General features: G+C 43.8%; 1 protein-coding gene across 1 annotated transcript; it reads left to right on the plus strand.

The window, feature by feature from the left end:
* Positions 1–822: 822 nt before the first annotated feature.
* Positions 823–17,668, plus strand: LOC137882501 (mitochondrial adenyl nucleotide antiporter SLC25A23-like). Its single transcript, XM_068724839.1, has 11 exons — positions 823–1,512; positions 5,078–5,201; positions 5,340–5,427; positions 6,410–6,521; positions 6,662–6,820; positions 7,785–7,937; positions 8,266–8,379; positions 10,245–10,412; positions 10,885–11,035; positions 11,126–11,295; positions 11,971–17,668. The coding sequence occupies exons 1-11, from the start codon at positions 1,300–1,302 to the stop codon at positions 12,028–12,030; spliced, it is 1,512 nt and encodes a 503-aa protein (XP_068580940.1). The 5' UTR covers positions 823–1,299; the 3' UTR covers positions 12,031–17,668.
* The last annotated feature ends 3,689 nt before the right edge of the window (positions 17,669–21,357 follow it).

Raw genomic sequence — 21,357 nt, forward strand, 5'->3', positions numbered from 1 at the left:
CTCTCTCTCTCTCTCTGTGTCTCTCTGTCTCTCTCTCTGTCTTTCTCTCTCTCTCTCTCTCTCTTTCTCTCTCTCTCTGTGTCTCTCTCTCTGTCTCTCTCTCTCTCTCTCTCTGTCTCTCTCTCTGTCTCTCTCTCTCTCTCTCTCTCTCCTCTCTCTCTCTCTCTCTCTCTCTCTTTGTGTCTCTGTCTCTCTCTCTCTGTCTTTCTCTCTCTCTCTCTCTCTATCTCTCTCTCTCTCTGTCTCTCTCTCTCTCTCTCTCTCTCTCTCTCTCTCTCTCTCTCTCTCTCTCTCTCTCTCTCTCTCTCTCTCTCTCTCTCTCTCTCTCTCTCTCTCTCTCTCTCTCTCTCTCTCTCTCTCTCTGTGTCTCTCTCTCTCTCTGTCTCTCTGTCCTATCCTGTGAATGCTGACAGGGCACCTTACTGTCCTTTGCTGCACGTCACCGCTCACAATCCCCATAATCAATGCTATTAATAGCCAATGTTTAAGTCTGGTTCATTCACATGTAAGGATCTGGGGAAAGCAAAGTAACGGTACTTATTAAAGGGACCGTTAATGCTACTATCACATATGAATTAATAGTGATAAATAAAAGGCCGTGGGACTGAATGCTCGCCTGGGAGTTTATTGTGGTTGTTTGCTTATTGGAGCGACAGAGATCATAAGAAGTAGGATTAGGATACATGTGAATGGTGATCGATGGGACTACTATCTACTACGCGTAAAGTGAATCGTTTGACCTACTTCTCTCGCGCCGTTCCTGCTCTCGAACGTAACCTGCCGTGAGCGCGCGCGCGCTGAAGATGCCATGGGGTGACGTATCAGAGCCGCGTCAGAGAGAAGAGGCGCATTCATTTCATGTGTGGAGGTAAATGCGTTTTAGTCTTTTGGTTTGAATGTTTGAACCCCACTCATTGTAAATACAAAGAACACACCATACGCATTGACGACATTATTATTAGGCGTTACGCGCGCGCACAGTTGTGTCACTGCGGTAAAGCCGGCAGCTCGTTCGCGCGCTATGATGGAAACTTTAATTCATCTGAATGAGTTTATGGATCTGCGTTAGCCGGTGTGACAGACGGACCCGGGTAACCGATACGGGGATTAATCTCACTAGAGCCGGTCTAAGCCACATCCATCCACCCGTCCGTCCGTCCGTCCGTCCGTCCGCCCCGGGGCAGAAGAAGCGCAGCCTCCCGTTATGCTGTCTCTCTGGAAACAAGGACACCTCCTCCAGTGCTATGCACGGCTGTGAAACGACCGGTCGAGCTCTAGAGACACCTCTCTTTCTTTCACATGGGCGAAGACGAGGAGGGGTCCTGCGCCCAGACTCACCGCGAAGGAAACGAAGCGAACGGAGACACCGGAGCGTCTCTGGACCCGGACGGAGAGAGGAGATATGCAGAGCTGTTCAAGCAGCTGGACTTGAACAACGATGGCAGGGTTGACATCAACGAGCTGAGGACCGGACTGGCAGCTCGTGGTTTACACCGGGGAGAGGCGGAGGAGGTGAGGCGACGACCGTCAGTGTGAGACATGCTGACAGGAGCGCGCACTCACAGCTGCTTTATCGCTGAATTCATGTTTCATAGAGCAAAACATATGAACTATATTGTTTAGGCCTATAGGACATCAGTAGCTGCACTAATAATCAGTACAGCAGCCTTTACTGTCAGCCTCAAGTAACATTCAGAGGAGACACTCTCTGTTAAAGGGAGCTTGACATCTAAACTTATAAAACAGAAAAAAGTCACATTGAATATTATTCTAAAAAAAAATGAATTCAGCCATCTCTGCTAGTATCTTAACAATAGAGCTATCCACTTTGTTGATGCCTAGCAACAGCGCTCTCACGAGCTGACCACCTGAATTCCAGAGAAGCACATTGAGGGAGGTGTAGTTTTAACTTTGTGCAGGAACATTTATTTCAAGCTAATGATAAGAAAGTTATTGATAAATCTTTTCTACAGCAACCCTGCAGTCATCCAACTACGTGTGTATGTTGAGCTGCGTCCATATATTTGATACAAAGACGTACTAGTGTTATTATCAATGGCACATCTGAGCTGTGATCGGTGATTTACAGAAGCTGCTGCTTTATCAATAGGAGAACTGAGCCGGCTCTTATCAGACCCTTCTCTTCACCGGCTCACCGCTGAGCTGAAGTGCTGTTCAATAAAGTGTGAGAGCGCTGAGGGCAGTGTGTGGCGTTCTCTCTTGTTTACTTCATCACAACCAAGTGTCGAAGTCCCAGAACTGCACATGCAACTGTAGCACAATAGTTCCATTCCGGTCTTTCAGCTCCTGCTTCAACATTTCAAACCAAGTGTCATTTTTTCTTCCCAAACAAGATCTCAACGGGTCAGCAGTCTTCCTGCACAGGCGGAGATGTGATCCCACGCAGTGGATGTTGTGTGCAAGTCTAGTTAAGAACGTAAAAGAGAAAAAGGAAACATGCATGACAAATATGCAAGACACAGGGAAAAGGGCGACTTAGATCCCAAATTGTATCATTTAGATTGATCTCATCAGTTTGGCTTGTTATCAAAAGTAGATCTCATGATGTAGACTTCCCATCTCATATATTCTCAAACGCTGGACTAGAGTCGTATACTTATAGGACTATTTCTAGAAGAAGTGTTCCTGTCAAACGTTGGACCTCATCATTTTGATCTAAAAACTACAGAAGTTAACTCTTCTGCCTTTAAATAGTAATAGTACCATAAAACATGTCCTTCATCAACCTCTTGCTACTCTAATCATTACTTTGTGTGGCCTATTATAACACAGAGAACCCGTCCCACTTTGCAGCGGAGTCTCACCCTGTGTGGGTGAATATTTGAACAGCGTCTCTGCTACACCTCTGGCTCTCACGTCACCTCACTCTGATCTTCTTGTTTCCGTCGTCCAGTCCAAAGCGGAACGTTATTTGACTGGTTCTGAAGATTGATGCATAACTCTTTCTAGCACAAGCTCTTACACACACCACCCAGAAGAGAAACAACCAGGACCTGTAGACCTCGCCGCCTGTAATCTGGGGTTTACCACAACCCTAAATCCTTTGGTGTAGGTTCCACTGGGCTTATCCGGGATCGGGTCTCGGGGGCAACAGCTCCAGCAGGGGACCCCAAACTTCCCTTTCCCGGTGCCACATCAGCCAGCTCTGACTGGGGGATCCCGAGGCGCTCCCAGGCCAGTTTGGAGATATAGTCCCTCCACCTGGTCCCGGGCCTCCCTCGGGGTCTCCTCCCAGCCGGTCGTGCCTGAAACACCTCCCTAGGGAGGCGCCCAGGTGGCATCCTCACCAGATGCTGAACCACCTCGACTGGCTCCTTTCCACGCAAAGGAGCGGCGGCTCTACTCCGAGTCCCGAGTCCTGACCGAACTTCTCACCCTATCTCTAAGGGAGACGCTGCCACCCTCCTGAGGAAACCCATTTCGGCCGCTTGTACCCGCGATCTAATTCTTTCGGTCATGACCCAGTCCACATGACCTCAGGTGAAAATAACTCTACTGTTGGAAATTAATTGTTTACTAGTAATAAACCAACTGAAAGGGACAGATTGAAATGCATTGAGGGTTAATGGCTGTGTCACGGACCTTGTGGATGAGTGAATGATTGATTTGTGCAACCTTCAGCTCAGGACAGGGAGAGCCAGGCTAGTAGTAGGAGGCATTGGAGGAGAGAGTCGAGGGTGACCATATCTTCAAACCCTCACGCCGGGAGCCTCACGTGTACTGCAGGTTCATGCATGTGCACACGTATGTGCGTGACCGAAAACCTGCCCTTGCAGTGTGTGTAGAACGCAGCATTTCATTACTTTACAAAGTAAGGATTAAGCCTCTCTCTTTGATTCCCGGGCTGGACGACCCTTCTAATGGATGGATGGCTTCCAAAAGAACCTCTATGAGCATTTCTATCTGATCTACCACCACTTTGAATACAGCTGGGTTTGCTTCTCTTCACAGGTAGCCCGCAAGTCGTTAGAGAGATGCTAGCAGAACGAATGTGAGGGAGTCATCAGACATGAACGCCCTGGAAAAATGAGGGCTAGCCAAACTTCATTCACTTCTCAGAAGGGTCCTCATTCCAACTGGTTCTTACTAGTTTAGAAGTACAAAGAGCACACAGTGGTATAAAGGGTCGTTAGCTGGAAAGACTCCTTTGACTGTTGAGGGCTCTTGTGTTCAAAAGTGCTTAGTGGCCAACAAGTGTTGCCAGCAACCTAGACAAAGTACCTGGAGGAAAACTGAGCTCCAACTGTGGGACCTTTTTATACGTCTGTGCCAAAACCATATTCATCATTCCTTGGATCCTTCCACCGGATTTCACTGAAGTCGGTTGACAAGTTTCTCAGTATCCTGGTAACGAATGGACGTCGACACAAAGAACACATGTCCTCGTCTCTGTGTTTGCTCCTCAGTCAGATCGTAGGTTAATCTGGTCATGCTTTATATTATGCTTCCATAATTTACACATAAATTCCTGATGATTTCCAAGACGTTTTAAATGTAGTCAGAAGAGCTGTGTAAGTTAATAATTAGTTTGTTAATTACTTCAAATGAGGTGCTAGTGTAACTGGAAAAACAAACAAAAAAATGGATTCACTAAGTGAGTTTCACAAAAAATGAATCAAAACATTACAGAGATGGATGATAATAGTAGAAAACTAAAAAATATGTATTTACTGATGTCATGTTACATATTGTGTCAGTTAAGTGTGACTTCACTAGTAACAGTATGTGAGTGTGTGTTTCCACTAGCACTAGTCTTGTCCTCTCTCTCTCTCTCTCTCTGTCCTGATCAAGAGAGGAGGAGTTATGTTTGCAGGTAAGAAGTGCTTTACTGCTCGACTTTCACAGGGAGCACCTGACGTTCTATCCTCTTCTCCTCACTCGTGTCTCTGTTACACTCTACACACCACCTGACCCCTGACCCCTGACACCTCTGTGCTGTCTGCATTACCAACACAACCTCACCCGCCCACCTCTACCTCCACCACCTCCACCTGCTCCATCCTGCCTGTGCCCACCTGTGCTCTGAGTGCCTGAGAGTCTCCCTCTGCCCCCACAGATTGTCCTCGAGAGCGACATCAACCACGATGGTTTGCTGGACTTCCAGGAGTTCTCCCAGTACCTGTGGGCCCACGAGAAGAGGCTGTGGCTCATGTTCCGCAGTCTTGACCGCAACAATGACGGTGAGACACCCACAACACACTTAAGATCACCATGATGCACATACAACACATGTATTTATCTCATCTATTTATTTATTGTCAGATATCATCGACTGAACAAACAGACAAAGGAGTTAACTCTATCTGCTCTGTTTTTAGGTCGGATTGATGTGGGGGAGATCCAGCACTCCTTGCACAGGCTTGGTGAGGAGGTCACCGTGGAGCAGGCCTCCAGAATACTGCAGAGGTACAGTGTGTGTGTGTGTGTGTGTGTGTGTGAGAGGGAGAGCACAATAAAGGACAAGGACGTGTTACAGTCTCTTCAACAGCTCAAACAGCGTTCTTTTCTTATTTCTTATACGACATGATTCACATGATTTGGAATGATGACGCGTTGCAGAAGTCCTCTATACAACAGAGAGGACTAGGCTCTGTACTTTGGCTCTGAGTTATGCTCTGCTTCAGGCTCTTAGATGCTTGTTTAAAGGAGATGTACTTGTGACTTCTGGTGACTAGTAGTTCTCTTGAATACCGATGTTGAATACACTTATTGTCTGCTAAATGACTGTAATGTAATGTAATGTGACATGTTTGTGCTCTGTAAAACCTGGCTAAACACATCTGCTGTATATCTGTGATTGGTGTCAGCACCACCCCTGACCTCCTAGATCCCAAATGACTCTGACTTTAGAAGACATATAACAGGGAGTGAGACCCGTCTGGAGTCTAACTGATCCCAGACAGAAGTAACGTCACTCTGTAGGATAACTAACTGCACATTTATTTATCTGGGAATTACTTTTTGGCAAACAAAAGGAAAACATATTTCTTCGTCCATAAAAGATTTGGTGTAATAACAATGCTTAAAGGTCATTTCTGTCTCTGAGGGGTTGGACCTTTATCTGATGGTTCTGATTTGAACCTGAGCCAGAGTAAGACTCACAGACAGGAGCATCAAAGACACGTACATTTGTAAGCCTACAGTACTCCTTTATTATGGTGTAGGACACACAACAGAAGATAGACCAAAAGATGACCTGGAACATGACTTAAGTTTGAATTGCAGGTTGAGTGATGCAGGGTTAAACTGATGAGCTGTTTTGAATGAAGCCTGGGAGAGAAGCTGCTCTCTGGTCCACACCAAACATCAGCTGTCAGAGCAACACAGGACTTAAAGCAGTCTGTGATCTGCTGACGGTACTGTACTGTAGGAGATCTCTCTCTCTCAGTATGGACAGGGACGGCACAATGACCATTGACTGGAAGGAATGGCGCGATCACTTCCTGTTCAACCCTTTCCACAACATGGAGGAGATCGTCCACCACTGGAAACACTCCCATGTGAGTCACCCAGTTCCAGTTGATAATAATGACAGTGTGTGAGGTCTTTAGTGATGTGGTGTTCATGGTAGAAGATGAAGCAAATATGGAGGCTTAAGGTTAAAAAACAGATGTCCCTTTCATTTCTAATGTGGTTATAGATGTTTGACATTGGGGAACATCTGACGGTACCAGATGAGTTCTCAGAGCGGGAGCGGAGGTCTGGTCTGGTGTGGAGGCAGCTGGTTGCTGGAGCGATGGCAGGGGCTGTGTCCCGGACAGGAACCGCTCCACTGGACCGCGTCAAAGTCTTCCTGCAGGTGGGTCAGTGCACTTCCACTCTGACTGAGACTCAAAGTTCAGTGATGGAGGAACTTTTTAAGGATTGCAATGTAAGCTATATGTTATACATTGTGGATAATGGAGCCTGAAGAAATATATTATGAAATACCAATAGGAAAAGTTGGACTAAGGTGAGTTACCACATTAGTACGTCCTTCACTCACAGATGCATTATGGTTTTTATTTCCTGTGGATAGCAGATATCAACTGTTAGTGAATGCAATGCTGTAGCTGTCTCACAGAGTCTGCAGCTCATCCTATCCCTCAAATGCTGCTCTGACATTCACTCACACTCACTTACAGAAACGAAACAAAGCACACGGTGGGTGGTTCAGGTGGGTGGTTGGGGCATTAGCAGTAAAACACAGAGCAAAGGCAGCTCTGCCTGTGTTCAGCATCCATTTAGATAGCAGAGGAATGACGGGCACTGAAACCTCCTACTCATTTATTATGGTCATTTTCTACAGAGAGCCAATGGAATATGACTAACGGATTAACGATTAAAGGGTTGAACCCACACATCCACTAGTATCCAGTACAATGAGTATAATATTGAATGTGTCTTCACACTGCCAGTATTGTACTGTAGGCGTGGTTTAATTGAACTTGAAGAGGTAGTGTTGAAGTGAAGGGGTCACTGGTTTTGGGAGTTGTAACCGTATTGTTCTGGTTCACTGTCACCTGCTCAGCACAGCTAGAGACCAGCTGGTGAACATAGTGGAGCATGTAGCAGCTAAAGAGACACAATGCTCTGTTTGTGTAAATAAGCAACTGTTGGCTAGCATGTTAGCATACTGCTTAACCTTTCTGCCTACAAAGTCTTCATCACTCAAGCCTGACCAACATCAGTGGGGTTGGATGTCCACACTAGCCTACAGTAACACTTCAAACTCAGCGCAGGTTGTAATAAAGATGACTGATCTGTAGTGTTTGTGTGTTCAGGTACACGGCTCTAGGTCTCGGGCTATTAATCTGTGGTCTGGACTGAGGGGGATGGTCCAGGAGGGCGGCGTCTCCTCACTCTGGAGGGGGAATGGCATCAATGTCCTCAAGATTGCCCCTGAATCTGCCATTAAGTTTATGGCCTATGAACAGGTCAGTGCACTTCAATTAATCCACGACAAAGTGGAACTCTATCTGCTCAGACTGCCAGCAGACAGATGTGCTGCTGTGAAGTGTCCTTTTAGATCATCTTGTCATGTCAAATAGACATAATTGTTATTACGGCCAATGGTTCCTCTGTCTCAGATAAAGTGGATGAATCCTGCACACATCATTTTCATATATGTCAGAGAAGTCTAATTCTGTGTATACCTTTACACTTCCTTTCTCTCATACTGCATGCTATCACTGCCACTCCTCTGCTCTCTCCAAACATCTCCACCCATGGCTTCCCATCCTCCTGTTCCGTTTCTAACTCTAGATCAAGTGGCTGATCCGAGGAAGTAAAGAGGGGGGCGGTTTAAGGGTTCAAGAGAGGTTCATTGCTGGCTCTCTGGCAGGAGCTACCGCCCAGACCATCATCTACCCCATGGAGGTTAGTTTGAAGGGTTCATATTGAGATAGAGCTGACAGGCTCCACTCTTTCTGCAGTTTAACTGTTTTTATTGTACGTTATGATTCAAAAGCTCCTTTAAAAGATCACTTTGTTGGGACCATGTGGATGTGGTTTCACCATACGGTCTGAACAAAGAAAGTTGGGCCTGCATTACCTGCAGAGCAGTGACAAGCCTGATTTGAGTTTAAGATAACACCAACCCCCCCGGGAACGTTTCGCTTAGTGCTCCTGGGGCATAATTAGGTCATAGTGTGTTTATTACCCTGCTTTGTTTGTTTGCAACAAGTTACTGTATTGCTAACGTGTCATTGTGTATGTTCATGGACCGCAGACTTAGTGCTGTGAAGAAACTACTGTTGTGTCCCACCTGAGGATCTGCCTTGTCCCCCCCCCCCCCTTGTTTTCTCCTCTTTGACTTTAACTTTATTAAACAACTGCCTGCTCTCTGAGAAAATGCAAGCATCATTTTACTTCTTCACCCAAACACCACTTAAGGATGTCCTGAGGACAGGGGTGGACTGGCCATGGTGAAGACTCCCGAATGGCTGGTTCTCTACTGTGCGGGTTTCGTGAATGATCAGGACACTGTCGTCTTACGTGTTGAAGCTTCGGTAGCCGAGTCTCTTGAGCTGTGTTCTACATGAAACAGGAGTAGTCTCCTTTTAATAGAAGCCAGTACTGCAGCATAATGATAAAGCATACAGATCAGACTCTACACGGGCATCCACACTGTGTAAGACATAATGTGCTGTTATGTTGCAGAGGAATGATACTTATAGAACAAAACTGAGCAGACCAGATTTCCCCCACCTCTTCAGAGTAGACTTCAGTGTTGCTTGGAGTGGCGAGGATGTCGCTCCACTTTCTCTTGTTGCTACAATCTCTCTGGTGTCAAAACCATCAGACTAATGGTGCTAATTTTGGTTTGCAATATTGTAATCCAGGAGTTCAAGTATACTTACAAAGTATGTCGTTAGCGTGAAGCCTGCCGTTTATTCCGTCAGCTCATTCAATTCGCTCCGCAAGTCCCGTGCCGAGTTTCCAGACCGGTGAATCTTTCAAGGTTGTAGAAGCACTTTGAGCCTAAGTTCCTGCGCATGCGTGTTCCAGCGGTAAACACACACACACACACACACACACACACACACTCGTATTTTACATAAATGAACAGACAGAATGTGCTCTGCTCTCGTTACGATGTCCTGGGAGTTTCTTGTTGGCAGCACACAGTCTATAGTTCCATATTAATAACATTTTATATGAAACATTAAATGTCACGTCTTCGTGGAGACCACATGTCACCTACCAGTGTAATACGGCCGTGGCTCACTGGGTAGAGAGAGTCGTTCCCGCAACCGCGAGGTTGGCGGATCGATGCTCGGCTGCTACGAGTCCTGTGCCGAAGTGTCCCTGAGCAAGACACTGAACCCCTAACCGCTCCCCGGGGCTTCTCAGCAGCCCACTGCTCCCAATAAGCTAGGGATGGGTTAAATGCAGACGTTACATTTCATGTATGTGTAAATGTAATTCACAGTAACCAACATCATCTCTCTGTCAACCTACAACTGAACAAACCATCGACATTTTAAAACAAATTGGTTTTGTGACACGTTTTAGCCGGTTGAAAGGACGGTGAAAATAGGTCTTAAACGTTCTGACCGAATTTCAAGTTTTCAATCAGAAATCAACGTTGAAATCCCGGTTGGTGCTCACTTTGTAAATATAAGAATACAAAAGCTAGTTCTTCCTCCTTGTCCAATGTCCAATTGAAGAACAACCACTTGTTCCTATCTGTCCTCACTCTTCCATCGTCTTCAACCTTCCTGTCCCCCTCTGTCGGGTAGGTGCTGAAGACTCGTCTTACTTTAAGGACGACGGGACAATACTCAGGTATGGCTGATTGTGCCAGACAGATCCTGAAGACGGAGGGAGTCCGGGCTTTCTACAGGGGCTACCTACCAAACACACTGGGCATCATCCCCTACGCTGGCATTGACTTGGCTGTGTATGAGGTGTGTGTACATCTGCCTATTTTTATTTTACAGGTAATGTAGCCACATTTCCACAATTAGTGAAGGGGGGTGGAAACTACACAAAATAAGGGAAGGTCTAATTTTATTTAAAGAAATAATAGAAGGTCTGATAATTGGTAATTAGATGGTTTGGTGAAAAATATCAAGCTACCAAGTAATAACTGATTATTCTATATTTTTTATTGTCAACAAATCCCATGAAAAACCAAAACCAACAATCTATTAGTCCGTGTCTCAATACGTTTGGTATCATGTCAGCAGCTCCATTAGTTTCCACTGAAGTCGTAAATCTATATACACTATATATACTATATATACTATATATACTGTGCAGGTTCATTTCTTTAAAGCTCAGTGGTTTCCTAAAACTCTCTTTTGCTCTTTCCTTTCCTTTCGTTCCTACACTCTTCTCTTTATTGTTTAAACTCTGTCTGACTGCTCATGATTTAAGACTCTGAAGAACGCCTGGCTCCAGAGGTACTGTGTAGGTTCAGCAGATCCAGGAGTGCTGGTGCTGCTGGGCTGCGGTACCATCTCCAGCACCTGCGGCCAGCTGGCATCCTATCCCCTTGCTCTCATTCGGACACGTATGCAGGCACAAGGTGAGACATACTGTCAATTCAGACATATTCTAAACATGCTGAGCATAAACAATGATCCGGCCATGAGCTCCATCTGTCCTCTTCTTTTAGCCATCACTGAGGGTACACCCAAACTGACCATGGTGGGTCAGTTCAAATACATCATATCCAATGAAGGGGTACCAGGCCTGTATCGCGGCATCACCCCCAACTTCCTCAAAGTGATTCCAGCTGTCAGCATCTCCTACGTGGTGTACGAGCGCATGAAGAAAGTTCTCGGCGTGAGTTACTAGACAGAGACAAAGAAGATGGATTAATGACAACAAGGACAGAGGAGAGGTCATGGTGCCGCTCCTCAGTCCTCAGCGTAAAAGAAAAGTCTAGGACGAGGAGGGCCATTGAGATGGTACTACTGTGTGCTGCACTGCCTGTTGACCTGTGCAGCTTGCGAGTAGTTTTGCAGGTAGATCATATTCACTTGTGGAATTTAGAGAAGAGAATGAGACTCTCTGAGAGCTATATGTTGAAACATCTTTGATCCAGCCCACAAAATGTACATCAAGCTTTAAATAAGTAAGGCATTTCCTACTGAATAGTATTAAACGCAGATGAAAAATCCAAAAATGAAAGTCTGGCATGAGTGCCAGGACCTTCTAGCTGCTGATACAGTAAGTTGAGTCATGTGACTGAGGCCCTGCCCTCTATGCAAACTGCATAGGGTCCACAGCCTAGTGTGCATGAGTTCAACAGTCTAAAACTAAACCACAAACTGTCATCACCGCTTGATGAAAAATGTTGCTAAATCCTAAATGGTGCACAGAAGTGCTGCTCTATTTCCAAAAGAGCAGCGCCCACTTCCAACCAGTGAGAAGAGCACAGGCAAAAACAGGAAATATTGTGTTAATGAGAGAATCCATCATTCAGAGAAGGAGCTGAAAGACAAAATCTGTTTTCAGGGGCTTCTAACTGGCTGCTTCAGGAGAACGTTTCAGGTAGGGGCTGGTTTCCACTGCTGATTCCAGTGTGACCTGAGGTTGGTGGGAGCAGCAGGTTACCATTAACAATGGTAAATGGTTTTGATTTAAAGTGCTTTTTCTAGTCTTTCCGACCACTCAAAAGGGCTTTAACACTACTTGTCATCATTCACACACTGAAGGATGCAATGCCACCCAACATTCATACAATGTTACATCGGGAGCAACTTTGGGTTAAGTGTCTTGCTCATGCGACTAGCGGAGCCGGGGATCGAACTACCGATCCTCTGATTGAAGGACGACCCTGCTCTCCACTTAGCCACAGTCGCCCACAGACCACAACAGAAACCACATCTAATTGTACTGGTTTAAGTTCCCTGAAGTATGTACCTCTACTTCGAGCAGCACCGGAGTCGATGTGTGATTTTCCGCACTGGACCAGTAAACAATATTTATGACAGTGCTGTCCTTCTACAGTTGAACCACCTCCTAATAACCTCATGATGACGCCACAGCTACAGTTATTATTTGTTTATAGGGGTGTAACAATACATGCTTCACCATTAAAGGACAATGCATAGAGTCAAAATCAATGTAATTAACATAATGACAAGAACAAACCCACAAGAACCAGTCACATTTATTTATATGACAACAAATCAATCCAGCGACACTGCAGCGCTAAAACACTTATTCATCCGCACACTGAAGAGCAGCATTCAGATATGATTCACATCAGAGGAACAATATTAACCATATCACGAAAACAACTCCATAGACAAATGAACACAGTAGTAACGCTACTGCAGATGTAAACACAAAAGCAGTTCACTTACCAAAGCTGCTGTTCACTTAAAGACAAAGTCCATCCTCCTTTCTTTGTTAATGAAGAGTTCAATGACGCGGTTCTACAGAACATCGGTGTGGTTCAGCTCCAGCCAGAGGTCCTGTTGTGAACGTGTTCGTTGAGTTGTAGATCCACTCGGGTCTCAGCTAAAGTTTTAAAAGCACCGTAGCTTGTGAGTGTCCTGTCTGCTATGGTGTCATGTAGCTGCCTTGGTTAGCGTAGCGTAGCTCCAAACACCAAGAGCTCAGTTGCAAATGAAACACATTCTTAGCCATAAAATGTGCAACACTTCTCCACCGCTGTCAGCCAGAAACACCGTTCTACAAATCCTTCTCCATGCTGGGTCAGGGCTGCTAGCTGTGGACTTGACCGACCCTTTCTTACCATGTCCAGCTTTTCTGGAAATGTCCTTCTTGAGAAATCCGATTCTCCTCCTTCAGCCATCGAGTGTTAAAAAAAATAATCTACACCAAGCAAAACGCTAAAAATGTCATGTTAATGTCATAACTTCATACATATCTTTCACCTTGAACTGTTACTACTAAGAGTAACTTCTGATAGCTGCTTCAGCTTGATAACAGTGACACTGGCCCACTGACCAATCACAGCACCTTAATGCTGACGTACTTGTAGACTACCTGGGTAGCTCTGACACGTCAAAGAATACAGCCAACATGTGAAACTAAAGATCTGATTGGTTGAAGACGATGACAATCAACACTATCGTCCTCATATACTTTAATCTGTAAGGTCTACCTAGAGGACCTCGGGCCTCTCTCCTTACATAGAGACATAGAGGCTGAATCTGATTGGATAAGAGCTCTACTTAAAACAAGCTGCACTGGAAGCAGAGCAACTGAGGAAGACAGGAGCTGTGCAATGAGAACATAAGATAATGGGAAACAAATTATAATACTTGTAGTGTATTTATGAAAAATTGTTAAATTATAAAATAGTTATAACTTTGTGATTCTGTTCAGGCCAGCAGAGAAGGCTTAGCTGGCCCTGACGGCCACCACTGACTTATCATCTGCTCTATTGGAAACTACAACCCTCCATGTTTAGCTATGTGGTGAGAGACTAAAATCCAATCTGGTGATCTACAGTAAAATATGAGCGTTCTATTTTCATATGAAATAACCAACAGGTAAATTAAAATGGTTGAAAGAAGTACTTTACTAGCCAACACTTTTTCATGTAATAATAACACAAAATAACTCTTGTTGGAGCTAATTATGTCGAGACATGAGACTGGAAACGATCGTGTCTATGACAACAAGTTAGAAAACGTAGGCTAATGCTCGGAGTTAATAAAAACTTGCTTCATTGAATTTCATGTTAAATTGTATGGCAAATATAATACCAGCAGCCCTCTGATAGTCACCAATGGTCTAGTTTGTGCCAGAGAACACACCCTACAGGGAGCAGATGTTGTTGGGGAGGTTGACTCTAACCAGAAGCCATCATTCAGATAGAAAGTCATAGCTAGTCAATTGTATTACAATACTTCCTGCATGTTGCCTCAGGTACATGCACAACATATTCCCTTCTTCCTTTACACTTTCATTGCAGTACACTGTATTTTTCTGCTCAACAGGAATGAAGCCCAGACAGTTCAGCTTGAGAAACACAGTAGTACTAAACCAGAAGGGACATTTATGTCCATGGAAGTTCTTTGACCCACTGATAGAAAGACATGGAATCCATCTACTCGCTGGACTTTTCTTTTCTCTTGTCTATGTCTCTTCTTAATGCAAACTGTGGTAAAACAAGGGATGCAAAACAGTACCTGTAGTGTGGGAGCAGATCAGTCTTTGAACAGGAGTACACTGGTGTTTTGTCGTTGTGCTGTCATCCTTTACATTTGAAATGATTCAGAGGTTTGAGGTGGAGGAGTGAATGTATGCATTGCTTGCTTAAAAAGACTCAGGGTCTGGGGATGATGGTTCCCTGTGGTTTGAGGTGTGAGTAAGTGGACTCTCGTTTCACGGCGGTGTACGGCGGTATGTGTAAAGAGGCTGAAAACTTCACTCAGAATAATGATCTTTATGGGTCGTTCTGCTCTCAGCTGTCTCTGCTCATCTTATGAACCTCATCATAGTTCAACACCGATCAGATATCACTTGTCAGCTTGTTGTATATCAGCGGTTTTAGACCACATTTTACAACGCTAACGCCAGAATAATTGGTTGAAGGTATTTTCATGAGGTGGAGAATTACTCTCTGAAAATAAATCTCAAATGATCTAGATAATAACCCTGTCTGATTAAGGGTCCAAGCCCACCTTTCTGTTTTTTGTACACTCCCCAAGTAGACCTTGAGTTGGGATTATTTCGTCCAAACTAACATTTCTAAGATCAAGAATGAACTTTCATATTAAACTTTAGCTTAGTTGTACTTTATCAAACCATAGAATAACATTTGTTCTGTTGTGGAAAGCAGTGAATGGATTGTTCTCATTATATTGTCCACAGTCTTCACCAGATCTAACCTCCACATTAGACCAGAGTGAACGCTGCTGCTGGTTTACTGCCTGTCTGCCCATTTCCTGCCATGCAGCTAGAGGCCAGTGTGTGGTTGGTGCATTATGGAACATTTGTAATGAGATGATTTGTCGTCCCAAATATTCAAAAGCATCTGATTTTCTGACTTGCAATATATTTTATAAACTCAAAATCTATTTTCTATACCTTGTTCCCTGCACTGGAGCTTCAGCCAAACACCTAAACCTTAGCTGCACGTGTCAGAATATTAACCCTTGAATCAACAGCAATTTTAATAAAAGAGAAAAGAGTCTGTATCTGTGCATGATTTATTTGATCATATTTAGGTATAACTTGAATATGAACTGCACAAACATGTTCAGTAGTTTGTTGGTGCTATTTTGAAGCAGCATGTAAATGGGGTGTTGATACACTCCCATACACTTTGAATGTCGTCATCTTTATTATTTTTATGAATGCTTAATTCTCTGATGGGGTTTTTTTCCTCTCTTGCAAGCGTACTTGAAATAATAAATGCTTGTTGCCACTGGGGCCTTGCAAGCATGACGTACAATATGTGTAAAGCATGAGTTCGCGTTTCCAAGCCGGTTGTGAAAGTGTAGCTTCATTGTGTGCGGACTGTATTGCCTTTCTTCTATGAGCTTCTTCCACCCAAAAGACAGAGCTGTTGTAATTTGAAAACAAAGACAGAAAAAGAGCGTTCTAGTTTGTAGAATGTGTATGTGCACTTTACAGGCCTCAGAGGTAGAACACATTCTGACATTGAACAAAGAAGAGGGCTGTAATTGTTGTCCATCTATGAAGTATAATCCATTTTCCATTGTTCACGTTGTATAATGAACAGTGTCAGTTTAGGGGTATTTCCTCATCTCATTGGTCTACTTGTGTTCATGAGTGTGAGTTCGTTGTTCGATAGCCGATGCTGCCTAAATGCGGTTAACGCTTGGCCTGTGTTACTGTTGCTTTGAACGGACACGTGCACTAAACCGTCAGCTCGTTCTATTTTACAACTTGAAACATTAAAATTGAGTCAAAGAGGCCGAGAGCCGGAAACAGAGACGGCTCGCCTTCAAAATAAAAGTATATATGAAGTCATATTTCTGCCACTTCCCCTCAACTGATTGTGAATAAACTTCAAATGGGCACGAACACTGAATTATTTGTATGGGAAGATCATTAAATGATCAATGTATTTATTGAATGAAGGCTTCTTAATAAGCTATTTGGGTGAATACAGGCTGTAGTGTTGAGACTGATATGAGTCTGACTGTAGAAAGAGTCGATTTTCCCTGAACTTCAACTTTATTGCTGGCTCTTTTGTCATGACAACAGTGCCACTAAGCTATCCGACGTAAGATCCTTCAAGTTTATTTATCGTTTGCACTTTTTACTATTCTACATAAAATAAAACAAATGAATAAATACACGTTTGCTGGATTATCGTCTGGGCTGTGTCAAACTAAATGAGTCCTGTGATGTGCAGAGGGAGCTTTCACCGCATCACTTGTCATCACTTTAGAATCATTATTGACTATCCATAACTTCAAAGAGGACAGTGCTAACCTTTACTTAAGTAGCATTTTCAATAGACAGTCTGCAACAGGGTGCACATATTTCAGCTCACAACACGGGTCTGTATTACAATGCTTATTAACAATAGTAATAACGTATAAAACGTTTTAAATTGCTTTACTTTTAGTAAGGTTCAGAGGGTTTCTACCTGTGTCTGCTGCCCTTTGGCATCATGACTTCAGGCCAGCCAATCAGCTCCTTCCCATCTTCAAACTTCATGATCATCAAATCATTATTATTGTCGCTTCCTTGTTAAATGACATTTGATTGATTCAGTGTAGACTACACAGAGACACTGCACACATGAAAAGCTAAATGAAGTTGTGCAATAACTTTATGAGAGAAATATTAAATCTGCTGTTCCTAAATGTGTCCCTAAATGCATGTGTCAAAGCTTTATGCAATATGAAGTATTATAAGTGTATTTCAGGTGTGCTACTGCAGGCTTTATCATGGCTTAATTGGTACAACACAGCTGTGTCACATGTCTGTTTGCTGTATGGACAAGTGGGCTTACTGTATCAACGCTGTATCACATATTAAATTATGTAAATGTCAATAATAAAACACAAGCTCTGGCATGACTGTCTTACAGTGTTGTATCAGCAAAATAAAGAAAATACCAACAAAGACATTGTCAATTACATAAGTCTAATATATCTAATGTGACTAAACAAACTGATATGGAGGCAAAGTTCCCTCAAAAAGTAAAATTAGTAACTTAAAGTTAAAGGGGAATTCAAAGAGGAAGACATTCGGTTTTAGTTGCTTTTAAATCAGATAAGCTCAGTTTAATATAGAGTGCCATATTATTTTAATACAACACGCAAAGGCTTTGCTTTGTAAATGTGTATTTATGAATTTGATATCTAAGATTTTTTTATTTACGTCTTCAGTCCGAAAATGTGAACCTTGCAAAGTAAACATCCTGGCACGCCATGCACAATTGGTGACGGTGTTTTTCTTTAACCAATAGGAGAAGACTTCATGGGACACCAATCAGATTGAGTGAATCCTTTTGTCACATTTCAGCTCAGAGACGCAACTCGGAGAAACGAGAAACAGCCAATCTGATAATCTTTTAAATCGAACGTAATCTGCCTATTTGATAGCATAGATGAACACGGTGAGAGCGGATACTGTGAAGTTGTTTTAATTTTAGCTTAATGTTACTGAACAGTGATTAGCTAGCTAAAATAACGGGTTTCAGCCCTAAAGGGTAACTAGTAGGTACAAACGAGAAGTGTACGATTAGGTGGAGGACGGCAGCTTTACTGGATGCCTTCATTGTCATTTTGTAAATGAAGTGTAACGCTCAGTTTTCTCGGAGAAACTCGCTAACGACTGTAACATTAGACAATATGGCAGACCTGAGCTTAGAATTCTCAACCGTCAAAGGGTCAGTGGATTTGATGAGTTATATCATTTAAATTTAACCTGAAACATTGAGCCTGATAAACTAATTCCAGTGTTCCAGATAAACCATAATCATATTCTGGGTTAATTAATAATGACGTCACAATCAGAATTTTAAAATGTACAGACGCAAATCATAAATAAGACAAACGCATTCCGTTGGTAGAATTCAATCCTGCGCTTATAAACAGAACACAGTTTGTTAAAGAGGTAACAGGCTACAGAGAGAACACACCTCTACTCTGGCAGTGATGATAACTGTGTGTCTTTATTAGTTATTAGTTACAGTGATCATGTGAACAGACACAAACTTCTCAAAAGTCTCTCCAGCTGTTAAAGCCGACTGACAGCTTATCACAGCTGTGATCATCAGAAACAGACGTCGCTTCACGTGACGCTACAGAGGAAAGGATGTCCCCAAATGCCCCGATGAGTGTGTGAAAGAATTGCGACTCAAATCCCAATTGACTGGTCCAACCACATTACCCAGATGTTGTAGTGTGTGTTGGCCTTGAACTCATAGCAACTTAAAAGGAAATGTGCACTGACTGTTAGGGAACAAACAAATCATTTAACCAGAAAACGTTTTACACTGGAGCAAAACGGTACCTGGTGGTCAATGTCTACCACCCCATCAGTGGCTCTGTGGACAATGCGGTGGACAGTGGATCGAGGCCTCCCAAACACTCTGGAGACCACCCTGTACGATGCGCCAGAACAAAAACACCAAGGTCTGGACTGTGGTATCCCATCCATGTCATCCATGTCTCATTTCAGAGACTGCTAGGTTTGGCGTCCTGTGAAATATGCAGCCGCTGAATTGAAACACATTTAGTCAGACTTGCTTTGTTTCACAAGGGCTGTACCGGATAGTTCAAAGCTTCATTCATTACGTTGACATTCATTCATTCTAAACACTGATCACTATTTTCCTGTAGTCATTGTGCACACACAAGAAGAGATCCCAGTAGTGGCAGTGAGATTGTTACGGACTTGTGTGATCTAAACATTTCCACTAACTCCAGAGCATTTAAAGTTACCTCAAGAAACTTTCATTTGGTGTTGACAGTGGACCGGTCTCTGCTGGAGGATCTGGGTCTGTCCATGGTGGACCGGTCTCTGCTGGAGGCTTCGCTTGAGTCTGAGCTGAAGGTGTTTCTAATAGAAATAGAAAATCTTCCCTCTGATTACATTACATTACATTACAGTCATTTAGCAGACGCTTTTATCCAAAGCGACTTACAATAAGTGCATCAACATTGGTAATCAAAAGAACTACTAGTCACCAGAAGTCATAAGTACATTTCCTTTTCCAAACAAGCATCTAAGAGCATGAAGCAGAGCATAACTCAGAGGCAAAGTACAGTGCAGAAACAAAGAAAAACAGTTAGTGCTATAAGTAATACGAATACAATAAGTGCAACAAGCTAGTATGAATACAATAAGTGGTGAGTGGAAGGCTCAGGGTAGCACTTCCTGAAGAGGTGGTCTTCAGCCTGATGAAAGATGGGCAGCGACTCCGCTGTCCTGACATCAGTGGGAAGTTCATTCCACCACTGTGGGGCCAGGACAGAAAACAGCCGTGACCGGGTCGATCGGCCGCCAGGACCTCTGAGCGACGGGGCGACCAATCGCCCCGAGGCAGCAGAGCGAAGTGGTCGGGCGGGGATGTAGGGCTTGACCATGGCCTGGAGATATGAAGGAGCTGTTCCTTTCACTGCCCTGTAGGCTAGCACCAGAGTCTTAAACTGGATGAGCTCTTACAGGGAGCCAGTGTAGAGAACGGAGAAAAGAAGTTGTGTGGGAGAACTTGGGGCGATTGAACACCAGGCGAGCTGCGGCTTTCTGGACAAGCTCCAGAGGTCTGATGGCCGACGCCGGGGCTCCAGTGAGTAGAGAGTGTCAGTAGTCCAGGTGGGAGATGACAAGAGCCTGGATGAGAAGCTGCACCGTCTCGTCAGTCAGGAAGGGACGAATCCTCCTGATGTTGTAGAGCAGGAATCTGCAGGAGCGTGTAACGGATGAAATGTTTGCCGAGAGTGACAGTTGGTCATCCAGGGTCACACCCAGGTTCCTCGCAGTCCGAGTTGGCGTCACCACGGTATCATCAATGGTGATGGACAGGTCCCGGTGCGGGCAACCCTTCCCCAGGAGGAACAGTAGCTCAGTTTTGTCTAGGTTGAGCTTGAGGTGGTGTGTCGTCATCCACTTCGAGATGTCGGCCAAACACGCAGCGATGCGCGTCTCCACTTGGGTGTCACCGGGGGGAAATGACAAGACCAGCTGGGTGTCATCGGCATAACAATGGTAGGAGAAGTCATGCGAGCGAATAACAGAACCCAGAGATGTTGTGTAGAGCGAGAAGAGAAGGGGGCCCAGGACTGAACCTCTGATAGTCTCGTTTACTGATGAAGTTCATATAGAGGATCAGAACTAGACTGAAACTGGTTAATATTCCGTTAAAAGTTTCTCTCAGTCACAACCCCTACTACAACTAAAAGCCGTGCATTAAAAATCTCAGAGTTGGCAACAAAATGTACTTAAAGCACTAAAAGTAAAAGTACACATTCTAAAGAAAATGACTCCTGGGAGTGATATATTTCTATATATGGCTTTACTAGATCATTCATAATGATGTATCAATGCATTAGCATCAGTATGAGTTGTGAAGCAGTTTAACGATTTGATATACCATACGATGTTAAAATAAACAAGTCAAAGTCCTGAAATCAAAATCTTTCCTGAGGTTTTAACAACTAAATGTACTTACAGTATCAAGTGGTTCTTAACATGGGGTTGGGCTCTCGTCAAAGGGTCACAAGATAAATATGAAGGGTCATCAGGTGATTAATGGGAGCGCAAAGCAGAACAATTCTGTACACTCTAAAGAATTTCACCGTATAATAAAGGTAATTTACTGGCAGCAGGGACGCCAGTATGTCAGTTTTTTTACAGTGAAGCTACTGTAATTTACTTTGACGGTATCTTACCGTATACTGAATTACGTTACATTATAGTATGATAACTGGG

This window comes from Cebidichthys violaceus, unplaced genomic scaffold (genome assembly GCF_023349555.1).
Source record: "Cebidichthys violaceus isolate CVI_PGR_0920_01 unplaced genomic scaffold, fCebVio1.0.p SCAF_32, whole genome shotgun sequence".
Lineage (NCBI taxonomy): Eukaryota > Metazoa > Chordata > Actinopteri > Perciformes > Stichaeidae > Cebidichthys > Cebidichthys violaceus.

What these genes read in the sequence shown, in the direction of transcription:
- LOC137882501 (XM_068724839.1), top strand. Translation starts at nt 1,300, where the DNA reads ATGGGCGAAGACGAGGAGGGGTCCTGCGCCCAGACTCACCGCGAAGGA. An exon ending in GCGTCAAAGTCTTCCTGCAG is followed by an intron (nt 6,821 to 7,784) that starts GTGGGTCAGTGC and finishes TTGTGTGTTCAG; the next exon opens with GTACACGGCTCTAGGTCTCG. An exon ending in CCATCATCTACCCCATGGAG is followed by an intron (nt 8,380 to 10,244) that starts GTTAGTTTGAAG and finishes TCTGTCGGGTAG; the next exon opens with GTGCTGAAGACTCGTCTTAC.